This window comes from Cervus elaphus, chromosome 9 (genome assembly GCF_910594005.1).
Source record: "Cervus elaphus chromosome 9, mCerEla1.1, whole genome shotgun sequence".
Taxonomy (NCBI): domain Eukaryota; kingdom Metazoa; phylum Chordata; class Mammalia; order Artiodactyla; family Cervidae; genus Cervus; species Cervus elaphus.
Genome location: NC_057823.1, coordinates 41,819,778 through 41,838,206, shown reverse-complemented (window position 1 = coordinate 41,838,206; position 18,429 = coordinate 41,819,778). Strand labels below are relative to the sequence as shown.

The window sequence follows — 18,429 nt, the reverse complement described above, 5'->3', positions numbered from 1 at the left end:
TTCAGGATTGATTTCCTTTAGGATTGACTGGTTTGATCTCCTTGCATCCCGAGGGACTCTCAAGAGTCTTCTCCAGCACCACAGCTCAAAAGCATCAATTTTTTGGTGTTCAGACTTCTTTATGTTTCAACTCTCACATCCATACATGACTACTGGAAAAACCATAGCTTTGACTATATGGATCTTTGTCGGCCAAAAATGCATACATCTAATTATAGCCGACTGAATAATGGGGAAGATAAGCATAGTAGAGCATCTTGCTACACAACCTGCAGCTGTCAATCAAGACTCAATAAATGACCCCCTGGATTATGGAAATGACCTTGCTTTAAAAACTCTGTACACCAGCCCTCCAGGGCCATTGCCTCCCTTGGTATGGCCTACCTCTCTCTTGAGGTGTTCTTTCTGTTCTTTCTTTCCTTATCATCAACAAATTTTCTTGCAATGGATAAGACTTTAGATTTTTTTTCATCCTTACCAAGAATCAAGGCCAATGGAAGGAGGGGTTTCCAGACTCCCCTCCACTAAAAAAGTGGATGTATTTAAAAATGAAAAAGGCAGAAGATGTCTAATTTTCTTCTCAGGAAGTTAGCAAAGAAGCATTACATATATAAACCTCTTGTATGCCTTTATATATATTTTAAAATAAAAAACAAAAATTAGAAAATCAAGGTGTAGAAAAGTAGTGTTCTAACATGTGTAAACATGGGGGAGAAATTCACTGTCATACTGGTTTTTAAGTGCATAAAATATACCAAGAAAAATACATTAAATATTTGGGAGAGGATTTCTCTGTACATCCCTTTCTAACTTTTGAATTTTTAAACTCATTACTACCAACTCAGAACAAAAAAGCTAAACATGAAACAAAATAATTACAGATGCAACTTGGTGTTATATGGTGTTCTCTCTGTCTCAGAATTTTAGCTGAAACAAAAAGTTGAGGACAATGGATGGTTAATTCCCAACATTCAAAGAAGAATCAAACTGTAGGGGCAGGATTTATCCATGTGTGGTTCCAGATAGGCTCCATCACACAAGTTAGTGACAATTCCTTCAACCTGTGTCCCACAGGGGTTAACTGATCAAGTGGAGAGACTGGGTCACAGAGAGACTGAATATATCTCTTTGAGACGACTTCTGATGAAGAAAGAACCTGTGGATGGAAGTGGTATGATATTTTCCAAGAGTTGTCTACACTAGTTATTGGCTAGACTTGAGTCATCTTGAAAGGGAAACTGGCCCTAATGTTTGTTAAAGCCACAAAATTTATTTATTTCTTGTTGTTCAGTCATTGTGTCCAACTCCGTGACTCCATGAACTGCAGCATGCCAGTCTTCCCTGTCCTTCACTCTCTCCTGGAGTTTACTCAAAATCATGTCCATTGAGTCGGTGTTGCCATCCAAAAGATGTTGAGCATCTTTTCATGTGCCTATTGGCCATCTGTATGTCTTCTTTGGAAAAATATCTAGATCTTTCACCCATTTTTTTGATTGTTTTTCTGATATTGAGCTGTATGAGCCATTTGTATATTTTGGAAATTAATTCCTTGTTGGTCATATCATTTGCAAATATTTTCTTCCAGTTCATAGGTTGTCATTTTGTTTTGTCTATGGTTTCCTTTGCTGTGCAAAAGCTTATAAGTATGTCCAACTTGTTTACTTTTGCTTTTATTTCCATTACTCTAGAAAGCAGATCCAAAAAATATTTCTGCAATTTGTGTCAAAGAGTATTCTGCCTACATTTCTTCTAGAAGTTTTATGATTTCTGATCTTATGTTTAGGTTTTTAATCCACTTTGAATTTGTTTTTGTATATGTTAGGGAATGTTCTAATTTTATTCTTTTATATGTAGTTGTGCAATTTTTCTTGCCTCACTTATTGAAGAAGGTGTCTGAACGGGAGCCTTGCTGAGTAGAATATTCTTGGTTGTAGGTTTTTTTTCCTTTTCATAAGTTTAAATATACTATGCCACTCCCTTCTGTCTTACAGAATTTCTGCTGAAAAGTCAGCTGGTAATCTGTAGAAATTCCCCTGTATATAACTTCTAGCTTTTCCCTTGTTGCTTCTAATCTCTCTTTAGCTTAATTTTTGCCATTTTAATTATGTTGTATTTTGGTGTGTTCCTCTTTGGGTTAATCCTGTTTGGATCTCTCTGTGCTTCCTGGACTTGGACCTTTGTTTTCATTCCCAGATTAAGGAAGTTTTCATCTCTTATGTCTTCAAATATGTTCTCAGCCCCCCTTTCTCTCTCTCCTTCTGAGACACCTATAATAGGAATATGAGTGTACATGGTGTTGTCCCAGAGGTCTCTTAAACTGTCCTCATTTATTTTTTTTCCAGTTTCAGTGATTTTCACTACCATCTTTCTAGCTCACCGATCTGTTCCTCTGTGTCATTCCTCTGTGTTGATTGCTTCTAGTGTATTTTTCATTTCATTTGCTGTATTATTCATCTTTGGTTGCCTATATTTTCTAACTTTTGTTCAAAACTTCTACTGTCTCACTCTGCTTCCATTCTTCTCTTGAATTCTGTTATCATGTTTATGATCATCACTCTGAACTTTTTCTTATATAAATTTCCTATCTCCACTCACTTTGTTTTTCCTCACAAGAGCATTATCCTGTTCCCTCATTTGGAACATGTTCTTCTGTCTACTCATTTTGCCTAAACTGTTATCTTTATTTCTATGTATTTCATAAGTTAGTTATGTGTTTTGACCTTGAATAAGTGAACTTTTGTAGGGGATGTCCTATGTATCTCAGCAGTGCACTCCTATTTTGTTACCAGAGCTCTAGTGGTCCCCTCTGTGTGAGCTGCATGGGTTTTTCTGTATTGATGAGCTGACTACTGGGTCTAGTAGACTTGGTTCACCCCTGGCCCGGTTGGCTGTCAGGCTTTGCTTTGTGCAGATGCTGCATGCTGATGGTAGGCAAGGCCAGGTCATGAGGTGGCTTGCTGCATAACCCCATTGGACCCCAGGGCTATTGCGGGCTAACTGGTGAGCAGAGTCAGTGTCTTGGAGATGCTAGGGCTGGTGTCTATTCACTAGTGAGTGAAGCCAGGTCCTGGGATTAGTGCTGGACCACTGACAGGCAGAATTGGGTCCTGGGGTCTTGCTGCAGGGCACAGGGGTCCCAGGGCTGGTATCAGACTGCTGGTTATTGGAGCTGGTTCCTGACAGAGCCTTCTGTAGGGTCTGGGTGTTCCAAAGCTTGTGTTGGCCTGGTGATAAGTGGGGCCAGGGCCCAGGTGGTCTCAGAACAGGATCTGGCCTGCTGACGGGTGGGCTGAGTCCCTAGACTGTAGGCCTGTGATTGTCCTACAGATCTTATTCACTTGCTCTTGGGTGAGGCTGGTCCCAAGGCTAGAGCAGTCTTGTTGCTTTAAGTATTCTTTTTATCTTTATGCTTCAGTCTGAATATTTTCTACTGGTACTAGTCCTATATTCAGCTGTGTCTATTCTGGAGGTAAATGAATGTATTTTGTTTGTAATTTTATCTAATATGTTTTTCAGCTCTCAAATTTCCATTTTCTAAAAATTGATCCCAAGTCTCTAGTAAAATTATCCACCATGTGATTTATAAATAATGGTTATTTCAAAGTCCATTCCTTATAACTCCTACACCTGAATCTCCTATATGTCTGCTTCTATTGCCTATTAACATTTTCTTTTTTGTTTATTTGATCTCGTCTCCTGAGATGCTGGGTAATTTTATTAACCGTAGAAATAATTTGAAGGTTGTTACTTTCTAAAAAGAGAATTTGCTTTTGTTGACCATTAAAGTTGAGAAGATCACCTTAATATGATCTAAAATTGGACTGATTTAAAACTGTGTTTTCGTCTTTGTGAGAGCTCATCTCTTCCTAGCTCACCATTGTTTGTAGTGTATGTCCTTTACAACATTCCACCTGAAAGACTGTTTTTCTCTTTAAAAATTTTTTAGAGGAGGAGAATAACTGCCTCATTGCTAAGCCTTAACACCTATTTTTGGATCTCCAGCACATCAGACCCCCAAACTCTGCTCAACTCCAACTAGTCTCTGTTTTATGCTCAGTTTCTCACCCTCTGAACCTTATGCTATTTATTGATCAGCAGACACCTCAAGAGGAAAAGCTCATATAAACCTGAATTCACTTTAGCATGCTTCCCTTTTCTCTATAATTCTGCTCCCTGAGTCTTGGCTGTCTTGATTTATTTCTGATGCTTTCAAATTTGTTTTTTATTTTGTCCAGATTTTCCAATTTTTTTGACAAATAGAAAGTTCAATATGGAAAAAATATTTAATTTTGCTTAATTCTGTTAAGCATTTATTTGATACCAAAGTCAAAAGTATCCTTGATATCTATAATGGAATGAATGTTTGTCTCCCCAGAATTCATGGCAACCCTCTCCAGTGTTCTTGCTTGGAGAATCCTGCGGACAGAGGAGCCTGGAGGGCTGCTGTCCATAGGGTCGCACAGAGTCAGACATGACTGAAGCGACTTAGCATGCATGCATGCATTGGAGAAGGAAATGGCAACCCACTCCAGTATTCTTGCCTGGAGAATCCCAGGGACAGAGGAGCCTGGTGGGCTGCCGTCCATAGGGTCGCACAGAGTCAGACACGACTAAAGCGACTTAGCAGCAGCAGCAGAATTCATGAGTAATGTTCTAATCCCCAGTATGAGTGTATTTGGTGTAAGGAAGCAATTAAGATTAAAGGAGTTCATAAGGATGGGGTTTTTATCTGATAGAATTAGTGTCCTTATAGGAGGAGATAGCAGAGAGCTCATTCTTTCTCTGCACATGCTCAGAGTTTTGAAAGATCATATGAGAAAAAAGTCACTATCTTCAACCCAGGAGGAGTGCCTACAACTGAAGCAGCATTCTGCCAAAAACTTAATCTTGTACTTCCAGAACTGTAAGAAAACTAATTTCTGTTGTTTAAGCCACACAAACTACTTTGTCATAGAAGCCTGAGCAGATGAATACAGCATCCATCACTCAGAGATCACCAGGACCACATTTATTGTCAAAGATGGAGATTGCATTTCTGGATCAAGGATTGAAGTGTTTCTTAGGATTCAGTGTGTCTCACATTAAAAGAAAACCATTTAGAAACAAAGCAGAAGTTACCTTGTGTGACAATTTCATTAACAATTTTGTAACAAGCTCCTCTTACACTCTCTCACTAAAGACCCCTCTGTTCTCCATGTTGCATCAAACATTAACTAGCCTAACTCAGTTTGACTACAGTGGCGCTTTATTTCTCTGCTCCCTGATTGAGAGGGGACTCAAAAGTTCTCCTTCTTGAGTACACTCCTAGAAAGGGGACTGGCTTTTCAATTTCCAGATGGAGGCTCACTAACTACAAACACTTATGGGCCTGCTTCCATGGAACTGACCAGGTGACAGATCTTCGAGAAGTTGAAATGTGTTTCTCAGGGAGACTGTGTATGTAGGTGAATGTAGAATTGGTGCTTGGAGAATTCTGAAGTTGTGAGATAAGATGGAGCAGCTCATGCTTGTAAGAAAAGGACAAAATGCACCAACAGTCTAGGGTCAAGATGACTAGATTGCTTGTTTGTCAAGTAGATATTTTGTGAGGCCACCATCTCAAACCTTCTTAGAAAACTCTCTTCTGAGAGTGGTCTGTGTGAAGGACTGAAAGGAAACTGCCAGGGTCAGGAAATGAGGGAGTCACAAGAGATCAACTGGAGACAGTCTGCCCTTATCAGGGAACTGTCACTGCAGAGCTCTCAGAAGGTGGGGAAGGCATTCAACATCTATTAACATGCAGGAATGATAGAGAGAGAGACAGACAGGCACATAGACAGACAAGCAGATAGATCACACACTGGACTTTAGATATCTCACTGCAGATGACACTGATATATACCCAACAGGTTTCTCCAGTGCCCCCCTACATACATGATCTTCCCTTAAATCCTAGAAAACCAAATAAGGAAGAAAGACCTCTAAGTATCAAAATGAAAGGAGCAGGATAAAAAGGAAATGGCAACCTACTTCAATTTTCTTGCCTGGAGAGTTCCATGGACAGAGGAACCTGGCTGCATAGTTCTTGGGACCATGAGAATCGGACATGACTTAGTGCTATCTTTCTTTTCCACTCTTCCCTCTGGTGGGTCCCCAAGCTCCAATCAGATCTGAACTGAGCAGAGGTCATGGGGAAGGTTTTTAATTTGGTGAGAGATTTAAGATATGACTTGTATCAAGCTGGATCTTAGCCTACTTGAAAGTTGTTCTTGATTAGCTAAGTGGAGATAGGCTTCTACCTGAAAGTGGACCAGACAGCTCTGGGATTAGCTTGAACTCCATCAAAGGTGGTGAAGGATTTTCCAGGAATGAAGGTGATCCTAGCTAAACATAAAGCTGTTTTCTGGTTGTATGCAATCATGTTTCACCCAATCTCTATGTAGTTTAAATTAATAGCAACATAATAGATTTCACAGGGTACAACAAATTGCCAGTTGTATGGACAATACACTGTATGAGCTCAGAGAGGCTGAAAGGGTGTGGAATGAATTTTTAGAAGGTGAGAATAGTAATGAAGAGCTTTAGATGGGTCTTTATAGAATAGATTGTTTCAGTAGGAAAAGACAAAGCAGACAAAGTAATTTCCAATGGAAGTTTAACTTCAGCAAAAATGTGAAAGTGGAAAAACTTCAAGTACTTATAGGAAACCAGGTCAGCATGTTCAGGACAATGACAGAGAAGGAGGCTGGAGCAGAAGGGTATGAATGGCTGTATGGAATTTCTTCAAAAACCAGTTTACTGTGCCTAGAAGTAGCCTGACAGAGGTCTATTTTTTTCTAGGTCTCTCTGTCTCCACCTCCCTGTGTCTTCCCAGCTATCTTTTCGATTCCCCTTCTGATCTAATCTGTTCTTTCTATGCATCAACCTCCAACTGAAGGCCCCAAGAGCTTTGTATGGCGGATAAAACATATTTATTAGTGTTGTGAAAATAAAATAGAAATCAGTCACACTTCAAAGAGTTAAAGGATATTAACACGTATATATGGAATTTAGAAAGATGGTAATGATGACCCTATATGTGAGACAGCAAAAGAGACACAGATATGAAGAACAGACTTTTGGACTCTGTGAGAGAAGGTGAGGGAGGGATGATTTGAGAGAATAGCATTAAAACATGTATATTACCTTATGTGAAATAGATTACCAGTCCAAGTTCGATGCATGAAATAAGGCATTCAAAGCTGGTGCTCTAGGACAACCCTGAGGGATGGGATGGGGAGGGGGGGGGTGGCGTTCAGGATGGGGGACGCATGTACACCCATGGCTGATTCATGTCAATGTATGGCAAAAACCACTACAATATTGTAAAGTAATTAGCCTCCAATTAAAATAAATATATAAACTCAAAAAAAGAGTTAAAGAAAAACATAAATTGACCTAGGCAATTTGGTTTCCAATGAATTGGTCATTTTGAAATTGATTTCATGGGACATAAAGCCAAAATTAAAGTGACTATAACTTATCATCAAACCTGGGGCATCCTTGAGAGTGAAAGAAAGTGCTGTCCATGATTATACTGGGATGACAGACATAATAATGAAATCACAGGACTGCTCACAGAAAAACTGTGAAAGACACTGATTTGATAAGGTTTGGGATGACACCCAGCTCCCATGCCACCATTTGACTCTCTTGAAGATGAGTGCTCTTCTTTCCCTCCCATCAGGTTATAAACTCCTTAGGGCTAGAATTGTGTTCAGTCCCCACCTTTGATTCAAGTGTAACTATTCACTCAGTGCTCTGTATTTCATGGATTCTCAATAAATGTATATTGACTTCATGGGGAAGGCAAAAAAAAAAAAAAAAAGTATGTGTGGATTGTGGGATGCAGAAAAAGCCTATCAGGAAAGCCAAGGGTGGAGACCCCATGAGAGACCTCAGGGTCACTGGGGAAATGTGGAATTTGTCTGTGATGGAGGTTAGAGCACCAAGAAACTTGCCCCACTTCCTGTGCCCTGGCTGCCCTGTGCCTCTCTAATGGCCAGGTTTCCTTCCTCCATCCCGCTGGCCTTCTTCTGGTCTTGTCCCCAAGCTCCCTATTTGGTTTTCTTTAATTATAAGCTTGGGAGCTTCTGCTCCAGGCCTGGAAGTTGTGGGCTCCTCTGGGACTTCACAGTTTTAACTTCCTCATTCAGGTTCAGTGTTAAGTATTTCACAGGCAACGGGAGACAGTTCTGCAACAAGGGCAGCGAGGCAGCCCATGGAATGTGGACTGGCATCAGAGGGTGGACTCAGATACACGGATCCTGACTCTGTCCCCATCTGCCCACCACCATCTCCTTGACTAAGTTCACTTTCTCCATATCCCCTTATGCTAAGAGGAAGCTGTTGTCTGTCTGAGTCTTGTTGTGTGAGCTGAGAGTCACAAGGAGGCTGCAGGCAACACCTCAGCCTGAGTCTGGCTGAGAAGTTGGTGGGAGCAGAGGAAGGAGGTCAAAGCTGGGGGAAGGGTCTCCTTGCTATGTGCTCTGACCCAGTAAGTACAAATAAGAAAAGGGCAATGAAATGATTTTGACACTGGAATCTCTGCCATAGGGTATCTGCTGAATTTTTTTTTTCCATCAGGGAACCCACTTAAAGGTGAGTGGGATCTCTTCCTGCCACCCTTCTTCTCTCCTCTTTCCAGTCCCTGTTACTAATTGCTGGTCATTTCACGTTTCTGCTTAAATATAATTTTTTCTTCCCACTGTTGTCTGTCTCCTTCAGCTTTTTTCCCCTTTATTTTTGGAGTTGGTGGTGGGCATATACCTTTTAGTGTTATGTGTCTTTTCTGTCTTTCTTCTAGTCCTTTTCTTTTTTAAAATTGTTTAGTTTTAATTGGAGGATAATTGTTTTGCAATATAGTACTGGTTTCTGCCATGTATCAACATGAATCAGCCATAGTACCTTTATGTACGCATGTCCCCTCCCTCTTGAACCTCCTTCCCACCTCCCACCCCATCCCATCCCTAGTTTGTCACAGAGCCCACCTATCTTCTAGTTCTTTGCATTTGATCTATTTCTCTGTTTTTCTTTCTTTAATTTCTACTTGATCTTTTCCTTTTTTCTTTCTCTCGGTTTGGATTGGGAGCTTTAGTGTTGGGTTCCTGGGTTGAATAGTGGTTTACAGCAGGAAGACAAAGGATGAGTGGGGAGAAGCAGGGGTGAAGGGGCAAAGGACAGGACTGATATGGGACTTAGTGTCAACCTGTCCTCCAATGTATATTTTAGATACAAAGTGGCTTCTTTATGCTGTCCTTTCTAGGGAAAAAAATGAAGCCATTAACTAAATAGCAGAAAGGAATGAAATTAATGAGCAAGAAATTAATAACATGGAAGATGAGGGTAGTTTCTTGAGTTGTTTGCATATTACAATCACTTATTCAATAATATTTACTGAGTATATAATATATGTCAGTTACTGCTCTAGGAGCTGGGGATTCCCTGATGAGAAAAAAATGGCATTGGGGGTTATGGGTTCTAGTTGAAAAGCAGAAGACAAATCTGTATGAATTAAATGTAGCAAGTCTGATGGTGTTGAATGCTATGAGAAGCACAAGGCAGGGAAGGAATGGGGAGGAGAGAAGGATTTCAATTGCAAATAGATCTGAGGAAGCCCTGGCTTAGAAGGTTAGTTAGTAGGTGAAGGGACAAGGTAGAGCTTATGTGCAATCAGATTTCCATGAATAGGTAAGAACAAGCACTAAGGTCCCTGAGGTTGGGATGGGAGTAAACACAGGATGCTGGTGAGACCAGAGTCATGGGGATTCTGGGGAGAACAGAAGAAAAGGAGGTCTGAGTGGTGATAGAAAGTCTGCTGATAAAGGCATTCCTTTATTCTTACAGAGATGAGTTCACTTTAGTGGTTAGCTGCTCAGTCAAGTCCAACTCTTTGTGACCCCATGGCTACTCCATGGGGATTCTCCAGGCAACAATGCTGGAGTGGGTTTCCATGCCCTCCTTCAGGGGCTCTTCCCAACCCAGGTCTCCTGCCTTGCAGTGCAGTGTGCAAATAGACTAGGATGGGGGCAGGGATGGAATGACTAATGAGGTAAATTCAGTTAGAGACCATCATCAACCAGGAGAGCAGTGATGACAGTGTGGCCAGGTAGGATGGGCAAGAATGGAAAGTGGTCAGGGGTAGATACATTTTGCAGAAAGAACCACGAGAGATTTATGATGTTGGGATGTGAGAGGGAAGGAGAAATTCAATAGGACCCATGTGTTGTGTCCTGAGAAACTGGACAGACCTGCCCCTAATTTACATGGGGAGGTTAGACTAGGTGTTTTGTTTTTCCAGAAGAGACCAAGAACTCTATCTGATCACTTTAGGTAGGATAAGCCCATTGAATGTCCAAATGGAGATGGTGAGTATAGAGTGTTATAATAATTAGAATTCAAGGGAGCTTATATGTCATTAATCAACTCTATAGTATTGTAGTATACAGTGGTGGGTGAGGGGGAAAGTGGAGGTGTGGAGTGTATGTCGTTGAAGGTACATGTAGCCAAATGATTATATACACATTAGGTCCTTAACATAAAAGGAGGAATTTCTGGTTTGAGGTCTATGGGACCTGGTTTGTTCAGTTGATTGATTCAGTCTGGGCCTGATATGGCCAAGATGGTATTTGAAGACTATAGGAACAGTGACTTGCTCCTGTAGTAGGACCTCCCATCACACCTTTGTGCTGTTTTTGGCAAGGATACCTGGGCATGTCTTTTCTGGGCATGAATAAGAATGTGCTCTGTTCTGTAGGAATTCAGCTCACAGAGCTTAACTCCATGGTGGTGGATCTGGGCAAGGCTATCCTAGTTTTAGAAATTACTCTGTTTCTTTATACAGAGAGCATATCTTGTGTGGTTGCCTTGTTTCCTCTTTGCAAGGAGGTAAGGTACACATGAATATATCCTAAATCAATGTCTCCTGGATACCCCTGTAGTCCATTTGCAGAGAAATTCTATTCTTTTGTAACTATCTCAAGATAGTTCTTACTATATCACTTATTATCCCTCAGAGGAAGAAATATAGCAATGAAGTAGTATATTGAGGTCAAGAACAAGGGCTCCAGCAACTGAAGTGGGAGTCTCTCTGCTTTCAGAAAGTAGAAGTTGCAGCTATGTATTACTTCAACTTGATTATTTTATTCAATCAACACATATGTATTGAGGATATACTATGAACCAGGAAGCCATTAGGGGCTGAACCCATTAGAGGGTGCCAATGTCATGGTGAATGATAAATGATGCTCTTATTCAATAGGATGAGACAGACAATAAAAGTTTTAAACTGTAATCCTGTGTGTGTTGTGGACAAAACAAAAGCAAGAAAGGACTTGAAAAATGCAAGATGCTTATAATTTTAGTGACTTTCACAGATTGTACCTCTTAAGAGGCTGGTATTTGAGTAAAAATCTCAAGCAGATGAGAGATAGAAATATGAGGAAAGAGCATTCCAAAGAGAAAAAATGCAAAGATCCAAAGGTGGGAGTGTCCAAGGAAATTCAAGGAAACACAATGAGCAAAGGGGACATTGTAGGAAATGAGGTCAGAGATATGAGTGTGTGTGTTTGTGTGTGTATCATGTAGGGCCTTGTGTGCCTCTGTAAGTATTTGGGCCTTGTCTGGGGTAATTTGGAGCTTCCCTGGTGGCTCATATTTAATTTGAGAAGTCATTGAGATACTTTCAGCAAGAGAATTACATTATATGACTTATATTTTAAGCAGACTCATTTGAACTGTTATGAGAACAGATTCTAGGGTTTCAATGATAGGAGCCTGGAGACTGACTAGAAGCCTGTAAGAGTCCATCTAAGAGAGAATAGTGGCTTGGACCAAGGCAGCTGTAGAGGAGATAAGCATTACCTGGATTCTGAGATATTCTGAATAGTATAGACAAGAGATTTGTCTGATAGTTTGGATGTAAAAGACATAGAGGAATTAAAAATGGTCCTAAGGTATTTGAGCTCAGCAAAATAAAGAACACCTCAAGTATCCATTACTTTCCTTTATTGTCACATATATGAATTATCTCTTGGGATGAAATGGTCCAAGTTCTGCTAGAGATAGTATACTGAGTAAATTTAGTCCAGCTAAAAACAGTGCCATATGGGAAAGTCAGTATTTTGCCTATTGAAAGAGGATTGTCCAATAGTCCTGTGACAGATAAACTAACTCAGATTCTATTCTTCTTGGTATGGATACATACAACTGTAGATAAATGGTTCAATTTTATGAGATAGCAAATATCCTCTCACCTATGTTTTGGGAAAAATGAAAGAATGTGCTGTGCTAAGTCGCTTCTGTCATGTCCAACTCTGCAACCCTATGGACCAGCTGGCCAGGCTCCTCTGTCCATGGGATTCTCCAGGAAAGAATACTGGAGTGGGTTACCATGCCCTTCTCTAGGGGATCTGCCCAATTCAGAGATCAAACCCATGTCTCTTACATCTCTGGCATTGTCAGGCAAGTTCTTTACCACTGGGGCCACCTGGAAAGCTCCTGTCCTCTTATATATCCTTAAGCATGTACTGTTGTGCTCTAATGAATTACAAAAGATACAGATGACTGAAGAAGAAGAATTCAGAGATAAGTAAAGACATGTCTCCCAATCTCAGAATTTCTCTGTCCATGTTTTCAGGTGACTGTGAACAACTGAACCATGGGGATACGGTTGAATCAATCATCCATAGATGGCTTCATCCTCTTGGGCATCTTTTCTCATAGCCAGGCTGATTTTGCCCTATTCTCTGTGGTTATGGTGGTCTTCACAGTGGCCCTCTGCGGGAATGTCCTCCTCATCTGCCTCATCTACATGGATCCTCGACTTCATACACCCATGTACTTCTTTCTCAGCCAGCTCTCCCTCATGGACCTGATGTTGGTCTGTGACATTGTGCCCAAGATGGCATTCAACTTCTTCTCTGGCAGGAAGTTCATCTCCTTTGTGGGTTGTGCCATACAAATTGGATTTTTTGTCTCTCTTGTGGGATCTGAAGGGCTCTTGCTGGGACTCATGGCTTATGACCGCTATGTGGCCATTAGCCACCCACTTCACTATCCCATCCTTATGAGCCAGAAGGTCTGTCTCCAAATTGCTGGGAGTTCATGGACTTTTGGGATAATAGATGGAATGATTCAGATGGTGGGAGCCGTAAGCTTACCCTACTGTGGCTCAAGGAATGTGGATCATTTCTTCTGTGAGGTTCCAGCTTTACTGAAACTGGCCTGTGTAGACACATCCATTTTTGATTCCCTGCTTTTTGCTTGCTGTGTCTTCATGCTGCTCCTGCCCTTCTCCATCATTGTGGCTTCCTATGCCCGAATTTTGGGAGCTGTGCTCCATATGCATTCTGCTTATGCTCGTAAAAAGGCTCTGGCCACCTGTTCTTCCCACCTTACTGCTGTGTCCCTCTTCTATGGGGCAGCCATGTTCATCTACCTTAGGCCTAGGCGCTACCGGGCCCCAAGCCATGACAAGGTGGTCTCTCTCTTCTACACAGTCCTTACGCCTATGCTCAATCCTCTCATTTATAGCTTGAGAAATCGGGAGGTGATGGGCGCCTTGAAGAAGGGGCTGGATCACTGCAGGGTTGGCAACTGGCGCTGAACACCAGGGCATCTGGAGCCTGGTGCTGCCACCTCCTGTTTGCATAATGTTGGCAAGTCATTCTCAGTTTGTGAGTGACTGCTTTCTCATCAATAAACGGGAATCATGACACTGCCCAGCCTCACAGGGATTTTGTTGGGATAACTGTATGTAAATCTAAAGCACCATGAGGAAGCAAGGCATTGTTATTATTATCATTATTGATCATTTATGAAGTCTTTGAAGGAAATTCACTCTATTTTTAATTCTTCTTGGTTATAGTTGTGTTTTATTGAGTGCTTGCTATGTCCTGGGCACAGTCTTTTTTCATTTATGTATCATCTATATTATTTAGTTGATGATTTCACCTAATAAATATAAATATTTTAAATAAAAACTTTCTAGATGGGAGAAATTGAGTCTCTATGATTCTTTATTGGATGGCTCCTAGTCTAAGGGATGTGGGGGAGGGAGAGGTGTGGAATGGGAGTTTGGGGTTAGTAGATGAAAACTACTACATTTAGAATAAGTAAGCAGCAAAGTCCTACTGTGTAGCACAGGGAACTATATCCAATCTCCTGGGATAAACCATAATGGAAAAGAACATTTTAAAAAGAATATATATATATATGTAAAACTGAGTCACTTTGCTGTATAGTGGAGATTAGCAAAACATTGTAAATCAATTATACTTAAATAAAAAAAATACAAATATATCCCTAACTGCTAATAAATTATTTATTTCCAGTACCTGGTTCTGTGCCTCATAGGTAGTAGTTACTTAATAAACCTTATAGAATGAAGGCAAGAAGAAGACATCAAAAGGGATATATGTATGAAAACATTTTTAAAAGCACTATTCAGGTGCCAAATTTGCTTTGGCAACTGTGATTATTTCTGTACTTAAAGTTCTGCAAAAGTAAAACTATATCTGTTTTGGAAAGTGAAGATTAGAACAGAAATGCTACTGAACAACCAATGGATCAAAGAACAAATCAAAAGAAGCATTAAAAATACCTTGAGACAAAAATTAAAAGGGGACATTCAATACACTGAAATTCACGGGATGCAACAAAATAAATTCTAAGAGGAAAGTTCATAGCAATAAACACCAACATTAAAAGAAACCAGAAAAAAATCTCAAATGAACAATCACACTATACAACTCAAGGAAGGAAAAAGAACAAAGGAGCCAAAATACACTAGAGAAGAAAAGATGACAATCAAAGCAGAAATAAACAATATAGATACAGAAAAGACCAATGACACTATGAACCAGTTTTATAAAAAAAATGAATTAAGTTGAAAAAACTTAACCCAGGCTGGAATACAAAGTCAAGTGGGCCTTAGGAAGCATCACTGCGAACAAAGCTAGTGGAGGTGATGGAATTCCAGTTGGGCTATTTCAAATCCTGAGAGATGATGCTGTTAAAGTGCTGCACTCAATATGCCAGCAAATTTGGAAAACTCAGCAGTGGCCACAGGACTAGAAAAGGTCAGTTTTCATTCCAGTCCCTAAGAAAGGCAATGGAATATTACTCAGCTATGAAAAGGAACACATTTGAGTCAGTTCTGATGAGGTGAATGAACCTAGAACCTATTATACAGAGTGAAGTGACTCAGAAAGAGAAAGATAAATATCGTATTTGAACACATATATATGCTATCTAGAAAAAATGGTGCTGAAGAATTTATGTACAGGGCAGCAATGGAGAAACAGATAGAAAATAGACTTATGGACATGGGGAGAGGAGAGGAGAGGGTGAGATGTAGGGAAAGAGTAACATGGAAACTTACATTACCATATGTAAAATAGATAGCCAAGGAAACTCAAACAGAGGCTCTGTACCAATCTAGAGGGGTGGGATGCGGTAGGAGATGGAAGAGAGGTTCAAAAGGGAGGGGATATGTGTATACCTATAGCCGATTCATGTTGAGGTTTGACAGAAAATAACAGAATACTGTAAAGCAGCTATCCTTCAATAAAAAAATATATTAAAAAAGGATTCTCTTTGTTCTTACCATCCAATAATTTAATTATAATATGTCACTGTAAAGATATCTCATGTTTGTGTTTTTTGAAATTCATTGAACTTAAATGTGTTGATTCAAGTCTTTTTATCAAACTTGAACCGTTTCGATATTCTTTAAAAAATATTCTTACAGTGTCTTTCTTTCCTCTCTTTCTTGAAAAGAAAGAAATGTTTGTGTTGCTTTGCTTGATGACATCCTATAGTCTCTTAGATTCTTTTTTTTTTTTTGAAAGTCACAGACAGTTTATCTTTCTATAATTAGATTAGGAGAAAAAAAAATGAAGAACCCACTACAGCAGGAAGAAGAGTCTTCCAGGGTTTGGCATTTGATGAAATATTCAGTTACTGTGCATTTCCATTGTTTTTCCATGGCAGAACATATGGCAGAGACTTGGGAACGCGCATGCCTGAAGCCAGGTTACTCTTATGTTCCATAACTATGTTGCTTGCAGGGCTATTGTTGCCACAGTAGCTGGCTGTGCCCCAGACAAAGGGGGTGCTGGTCTCTTCCCACAGATCTTTATCCCAGTCTTCATCGCAGGGAGGGCACTGCCACGTGCTCTCAGCCAGAGTCTCCTGTCCAAGGTTCCTGGTTTGGTTGACTACATCCTGCTCAATACAGCTTTTGTCATCACAGCTCGAGATATGATGACTGATTTCAGCCCGAGGAACCTGATGGCGAGCATTGAAGGGACAAGTCGCCAGTTTGTTTGCGACATCAGGATGATTCTTTCTGCACTTGATAAGGTGATAAGGAAACCTGCAGGCCCTGATCTGGTGGTTTTTATCATAGGGGCATTGTAACAGCTTTTCAGGGTCCAGAGTATCGATGTAAGTTTCTTCCATGTTGGGATTTAAGGAGCCAAATCCAAAGTGCTCAGCGGAGACACGCTCTCCTCTCCTCACGGTCGCCTTCGCTCACACCCGTGCCCCAGCAACGCTCCCTTCCGGCCCCTGACGTTAGGGGGTGGGGCCCCCACTTCCTGTGACCTCTTAGATTCTTTTAATTATTCTTCTTTCTTTTTTCTTTCTACTTCTTAGACTTGCTAATCTGAATTGACCCTAATCAAGGGCTCTCATTTTTATTTTGCTTTTTAAAGTGTGATATTGATGACTCTAGTGAGTTTTTCATTTCAGTTATGTACTTTTCAGGTTCAGAATGTTTGTTTCATTTTATAATTTATATCTCTTATTGATATTCTCTATTTATTCATGGATTTTTCCCCTAGTTTCTGTAGCTTTTCCCCCATAGTTTCCTTCAGCACTTGGAGAATATTTAAGTCAGTTGACTTAAGTCTTTGTCTGGTAGGTTTAATGTCTGTGCTTTCTCAAGGATAGCTTCTTTGCATTTCTTGTCTTTATAGTTTGTGATTTTTCACTGAAAATTGGATATTTTGAATATTATAATGTGGTAACTCTGGAAATTAGATTCTTCTTCCTCCTCAGTATTGTTTCTGCTGCTTGCTATAGGCTTTATTTGTTTAATGAGATTTATAAACAATTTTTGTAAAGTCTGTATTTTGTCTCTATTTTGGGGCTTTAGAGGGAATGGAGGGATGTTACAATAGTAATTGCATCTCTATAACAGGGAGGGGACTTTAGTTTGTCTATTCAGTTTAATTCTCAGAACAAATATTTTATAGTTAAAATTATTATTTCCATTATACAAATGAGGACACTGGGGTTCACATGGGTCCCTTGCCTAAAAGAAGTTTAAACAACATGGACACACAGCTCCGCCTGACTTCAAGGTAAAGTGTCTGTGCTTTGCTACCTTTACTTTTTGTAAATTTTTTAGTATAACAAAAGCTCAACTGGGTTAGAGATGACAGAAAAATGGGCAGGAGGAGGTCAGTCCAGGGACAGATTACCACTTTATCACAACAGATTATTTGTTGACTCTTTCATCTCTTGAGGACTTTGAATTGCAGCAAAATTGAACTCAGAGGTTAGAAGGGTCAGTGTGATTTTGGGTGGGCATCTCTTCATTTATCCTGGGTCTCCCTGGTGGTGCAGTGGTAAAGAATCTGCCTGCCAATGCAGGAGATGCAGGAGAGATAGATTGGATCTCTGGGTCGAGAAGCTCTCCTGGAGTAGGAAATGGCAACCCAGTCTAGTATTCTTGCCTGAAAAATTTCACGGACAGAGGAACCTGGTGGACTACAGCCCATGTTGTCACAAATAATCAGACATGACTGAGCACACAGTGCACACTCTTCATTTAACCTAGATAATGGGAGGAGGCAGAAGGAATCAGAGGGGCAACAGTCTGGAAGACTCTGGAAGATGTCCTGGTAGCTTCATCTACACACATTCTTTACTGGACATGCACAAAGTGGACCACAATTCAGAACAAAAGCCAATGTTTCCCATTCCATTTTGGAATGGAAGGAGAGCCAGTTTCCCCCAGATTGTCCCATAGAATCTCTCCCCAGTTTTCTTCTCCACATATCCCCAGGAGATATTTTGTCTTGTGGTGAGATCAGGTGATCAGATAACTTTGAAGGAGACTTCCTTCCCCAAGAGATTTAATTACAAGGGACTGGGAACAAATATGTTGTGGAAGATGGTTCTCTAAGGATTCCTGAAAGCAGAAGTAACTTTTCCTCAGTCACAGCAGAATGGAGAACAATGGATGGCAGTGAGGGTTGGCAAGGAATAAAGTCTCTTAGATAGATGCTTGACCTAGCCCAGCAAGGGGTTTCTTCCACAGGTGAGAGGCTCTATATTTTCTACCAATTAGAAGCCCCTTTTCTTCTGGTCTGACTCACTCCCACACTGCTTTCTTTTGGG

At 40.4% G+C, this 18,429-nt stretch overlaps 2 protein-coding genes across 2 annotated transcripts; one reads left to right on the top strand and one right to left on the bottom strand.

Annotated features, from left to right (window-relative positions):
• Nucleotides 1-12,676: 12,676 nt before the first annotated feature.
• On the top strand, nucleotides 12,677-13,624 carry LOC122699982 (olfactory receptor 56). Its single transcript, XM_043912493.1, has one exon. The coding sequence runs from the start codon at nucleotides 12,677-12,679 to the stop codon at nucleotides 13,622-13,624; it is 948 nt and encodes a 315-aa protein (XP_043768428.1).
• A 2,242-nt stretch (nucleotides 13,625-15,866) lies between these two features.
• Nucleotides 15,867-16,595, bottom strand: LOC122699989 (gametocyte-specific factor 1). The gene has a single exon (XM_043912500.1). The coding sequence runs from the start codon at nucleotides 16,480-16,482 to the stop codon at nucleotides 15,979-15,981; it is 504 nt and encodes a 167-aa protein (XP_043768435.1). The 5' UTR covers nucleotides 16,483-16,595; the 3' UTR covers nucleotides 15,867-15,978.
• Between the last annotated feature and the right edge of the window lie 1,834 nt (nucleotides 16,596-18,429).

Coding starts and splice junctions, on each gene's coding strand:
- LOC122699982 (XM_043912493.1), top strand. CDS start 12,677: ATGGGGATACGGTTGAATCAATCATCCATAGATGGCTTCATCCTCTTG.
- LOC122699989 (XM_043912500.1), bottom strand. CDS start 16,482: ATGGAAGAAACTTACATCGATACTCTGGACCCTGAAAAGCTGTTACAA.